We start from the raw sequence: 4,538 nt of genomic DNA, 5'->3' as shown, positions 1-4,538 counted from the left end.
GCTGTCGGCCAGGCTGGCCTTTCTGGCCCCAACAGCTCTCTGCTCTGGCCGCTGGCCCCCTGGGGCAGTGTTGGCTGGCAGCCTGGGGAGTGCCAGGCGGTGAGGGAGCAAGGGAAGCGCTGAGTCAGCATGACTCGCCAGGAACAGCCGCTCTGGGGTGCACACAGGGTTATTTTTAAAGCTCAGGGCTTCCTTCTAGGCTGGCCCCTCGACCCTCTGACCTCTCCCCCGGCCCCTTTCCTTGCCTCTGCCTCCCTCACTGCCCTTCAATCCCCCTTTCCCCTTGGACCCTCCTGGGCTCTCCCCGGGTTTCCTAGGGGCAGATAGACAAGGAGCAGCCCAGCTCAGGAGAGGCGGGGCCAAAGGTCGGTCCTCAGCTGGTGTTGGGGACTGGGCAGGTGGGGGCAAGGATGGCGGTGTCCAGGGTCCTGACCTCTTCCCCCTGTCTCACAGAGTGCCTGCTTGCTGTGCCCCCGGGTTATGACGACCCCCAATAAAGGAAGCAAGGCCTTGAAGGTAAGCAGGCAGGGTGGGCGCCTCCCGGCTGGGGCAGCACCGGGATGGGGGCTGCCGGGCCGTGACCTGTGCCCCGTGCCCTCAGGTGAAGCGGGAGCCTGGCGAGAATGGCACCAGCCTGACGGATGAGGAGCTGGTGACCATGTCGGTGCGGGAGCTGAACCAGCACCTGCGGGGCCTGTCCAAGGAGGAGATCGTGCAGCTGAAGCAGCGCCGGCGCACGCTCAAGAACCGCGGCTACGCCGCCAGCTGCCGCGTGAAGCGGGTGACGCAGAAGGAGGAGCTGGAGAAGCAGAAGGCGGAGCTGCAGCAGGAGGTGGAGAAGCTGGCCTCGGAGAACGCCAGCATGAAGCTGGAGCTCGACGCGCTGCGCTCCAAGTACGAGGCCCTGCAGACCTTCGCCAGGACCGTGGCCCGCGGCCCCGTGGCGCCTGCTCGGGGCCCCCTGGCCGCCAGCCTGGGGCCCCTGGTCCCTGGCAAAGTGGCTGCCACCAGCGTCATCACAATAGTAAAGTCCAAGACGGACGCCCGGTCGTAGGGACGCACGCTGGCCCAGGCGGGTCTGGGAGGGGCCGTTAGGCAGGCGGCGCATCCGGCAGCCCTGTCCCTTCCTCCTCCTCTCCCAGTCCTACCTCCTCCCTCCCCTGCAAAGCACAACCTGCACCCCAGGGGCGCCGGGCTGAGCCCTTGATCTCGTCGTCGTCGTCGTCGTCATCGTGTGTTTTGTACGTTGGGATTGGTCAGTTCAGCGGTGACTGGGGTCGCCCCTGCCCCCTTTGTACCCAGGCCACATGGCTTGGAACCCAGAGGTGGCCCTTGGGGAACAGAGAGAAGGAGCGAGCGAGCTGTGGGACTTGCATGTCCCTGAGCAGGGAGGGCTCCAGGGCAGGGGCTGCTCTCTGTCCTGAGTGGCCCCCAGGCCCTGGAGGCTGCCGGGCTGGCAGGGGGCTGGGCAGTTCACTCACAGATGGACCCTGCTCCTCGGAGCAGGGTGTCCTGAGGGCCCTGGACAGGCGGGCCACCAGCCTGGGTGCCGGGCATGGGGCGCCGTGTGGCTGTGGGCCAGGGGCCTGGGCACGCTTGCCTGGCGCCTTGCACTGAACAAGACCAAATCACTGGTTGTGAGCGTACGTGAGGGTGTGTCCAGTGTCCTGCGATGGTCCGTGTCACTGTTTACATGACCTATTTGTGTGGTTACTAGCCCTTTATTTAAAAGAGAGAAGTTCCTTTTACGAAGTTATTAAATTATATGTTTAAAAGCTAAAGGAAAAAAAAAAGCTGCAGAGTATTTATAAAACTGTCTTTTTACAAAAAAATAAGAAAAAAAACAAAGCGAGAACATTTGACCCTATAAATGGAAAAGGGAAGAAAGTATAATAGAAACTTTGCTAGTTTAAAAAAAGAAAAAAAAAAGCCCTTTCTTGTAAACTTACAGACAAGTCTTTGTGGCTGTTGAAGTTTAGTTTTTATATACACAGAGTTATCAGATGTTATTTATAAAACTTAGTTTAAAAAAGAAAAAAAAAAGCCAAGCCGCGAGCGACCACAGGCGCGTCCCGACGTCCTCCTTGCTGACTTGCAGTTGTACCGAAAGTGACTTATCCCCTCCGCTTCCGGCCGGGGCCGCGGCGTCCGTGCCTGGTGAGGTCTTGTGCAGCGTCTGTGCTGGTGCTTCTGGTGACCTTTGACCTGTGGGTGTCACTTGTGTCTGTTTTCCTGTGTTTGTTTTTGGATTTGGTTGTCTTTTGCTTCTGCTGGCTTGCTGGGCGGGGGCTGGGGTGCCGGGCGGGACCCGCTCCAGCAGTTTGGGGGGGTCTGTGCCCACCAGCCCGGCCCCCCCCACCCCCCGTCCGCCCCAGGCTTCCAGGGGGTCCCACCCCTGCTGCCCTTGCTCTCGCATGTGTGTGTCAGGTTTGGGCTGGTCCAGCCGTGGGGCAGGTGAAACGGAGTTATCCCGGGGCCCCCCCACGCTGCTTCCCTGCCCCCACCCTGGCCCTGGGTGGGGTTTTGCAGACCAAGGCATCAGTGTCGGTGCCCACGGGGCCACGGCCACGCTGCCTGCCCCCCCGCCGTCTTCCTTCTGGTGTCCAGTCAGCCTGCTTGGCTCCGGCCGCTGACCCCAGCTTTGTTCCTCTAGGCTGCCCACGGGCCTCGGCTGGGGCAACCCAGGGCCCCCCCTTTCCCTAGGACTGTGTGTGCTGCGGGGCGGTGCTTCCTAGGCAGGCCCAGGTGGTTTGGGGGCCCACCTGGGGTGGCTCCTGCCTGCCTGAGGGCCTGGGGGTCTCCACAGTGTCAGACAAGGGCTAGCCTCCAGGGCCAGGGCTGTCCCTCCGCTCCCCTGAACGTGCTGGCAGCTCGGCCTCGGGCCGTCTTCCGCCTCCTTCGGGATCTGTCTTCCAGGGATCCGATGCTCGGCTGTGGAGGTCCCTCTCGGGCTGAGCCCCCTCCCCCTCCCGGCCGCGGTGGAGGCAGCCGTCTCCCAGATTTGGCTTGGAGAGCTCCGTGTGGGCCCGTGACCGGGGCTGCCTGTGGTGTCTGCCCCCAAGAGGCTCGTGCTGTCTCTGGGCCTTGGCCTGTTCTTGGGGTTGCTGTTGGCTGCTTGGGGGCCCTGAATCCCTGAAAAGCACAGATGTGCAACCGTGCGGCCTGGCAGGGCCTCACCTGGTGGGCAGGGGGCTCTCGTCCCACGTGCCTGTGGGATGGGAGCAGGGTGTGCTGGCGGCTTCTGCCCTCCCTCCCGATGGGCTGCTCCGCGTCCCGGCTGCTCAGAGGCGGTCTTGGCTGTGCTGGGTCAGCCTGCCGTGGAGGTTTTGACTATTGACTCCAGGTGGCTTAGTGGCCTCCTCTCCAGGCTGCCTCTGACGGGTAGGATCCAGGCGACAGGTGGTGGTGGTGGCGGCGGTGGTGGCGGCGGTGGCGGCAGCGTGTTGGAATCGCGTGGTAACAGTCAGCCCCTAGAGAGAGGTCCTGCCCATCCTGGGGTGGGAGGGACAGCATCCATGTCCATGGGCAGCTCCCGCTGCTGTCCTGCCCGGAGCCAGGGTCCATCACTGTGCACGTCTGCCGTACGTGGACTGGAGGGCGGAGGGCGGAGGTGCGTGAGGAAGGTGAGAGGAGGGGCGGTTGAGAGTGGGTGGTGCTGAGCAGAAATTGCAGGTCATTGGTTTGGTTTACAGAAGCTTCTGGAGTTGGTGAGGCCATGTCCCCGGCAGGGTTTTGGGTTTGAAGCAGCTGCCCTTGGGGTCAGGTCAGCCTGTGGGGCCCCTCCACCCTCCCCTTCACCTCGCTTTCTTCACAGTGGGTTCTGTGTCCACCTGTGACTGGTGTGTCTCTGATCCTTGTTGGTTGGTTTTTCCCGCTGTAAGTGTGTTGTGTTCCCTCTTTCTCTCCACTTTTCTGACACAGTGAATCGAGGGCTTTGGCCAGAGCCAAGAATCCCAAACGTGTCCACTAAGTAAACCATGCTGTGCTCCCCCCCACCCCGCCCTCACCCGACTCCTCCCTCACCCCGTCATGGACTCAGATTTCAGAGCAGAACCTGTGGGCATGGTCAGCTCCTGCCTGGAGCATGGCTCCAAGGAGACCCCCCGGGCCTGGCTGCTGCTGCTGGCACTGCCCTTTGTACCGGTGGGGAGACACGGCTGCTCCGTGCGGCAGCTACGAGGTGTGCTGGCTCCTGGCGGGGCTGCAGCGGCAGCCTCCGTGCTCAGTGCCCAGCCCGCAGCTCCAGGCCCGGTGGTCCAGCCCGTCTGGTCTCGGCGGCCTCCAGCTCCGAGGTGGCTGGTCGGTCAGAGCTCTCTCCACAGCTGGGAAGCCTGAGCCACAGCCTACAGCACCATTTCCGCCCCGGGACCCTGTAAGTTACTTTTTTAGGCTGCGGTTTAGTGAAAGGAACCAACACATTAACGATTTTTTTCCCCTCAGAAGCCACTGAATAATTCTTTTTGGCGCGTTTTTGCCTTCCTGTTGGCCATCTGGTTGGGGAACAGATGGGGAGACGGGTGTGCCCTTGGGGCAGATGG

The 4,538-nt window shown here is 62.3% G+C and overlaps 1 protein-coding gene across 6 annotated transcripts in view; it reads left to right on the top strand.

The window, feature by feature from the left end:
- The window catches only part of MAFG (v-maf avian musculoaponeurotic fibrosarcoma oncogene homolog G), a 4,619-nt gene extending 2,576 nt beyond the window's left edge, over positions 1–2,043 (top strand). For 5 of the 6 annotated variants that reach the window (XM_006753025.2, XM_006753026.2, XM_015560039.1 and 2 more), the window contains exons 2-3: positions 454–516; positions 602–2,043. In XM_006753025.2, coding sequence (XP_006753088.1) covers positions 454–516; positions 602–1,054 — 516 coding nt within the window. In that variant the 3' untranslated portion in view covers positions 1,055–2,043. Of the gene's footprint in view, positions 1–17; positions 366–453; positions 517–601 lie in introns of those variants that run through there. The other variant, XM_015560050.1, reaches the window with a different exon arrangement.
- The last annotated feature ends 2,495 nt before the right edge of the window (positions 2,044–4,538 follow it).

The sequence above is a fragment of the Myotis davidii genome, unplaced genomic scaffold (genome assembly GCF_000327345.1).
Source record: "Myotis davidii unplaced genomic scaffold, ASM32734v1 scaffold211, whole genome shotgun sequence".
In the NCBI taxonomy this organism is placed as follows: Eukaryota; Metazoa; Chordata; class Mammalia; order Chiroptera; family Vespertilionidae; genus Myotis; species Myotis davidii.
Note: the sequence above shows the minus strand (reverse complement) of the source record. Positions and strands in the feature narration are given on the sequence as shown.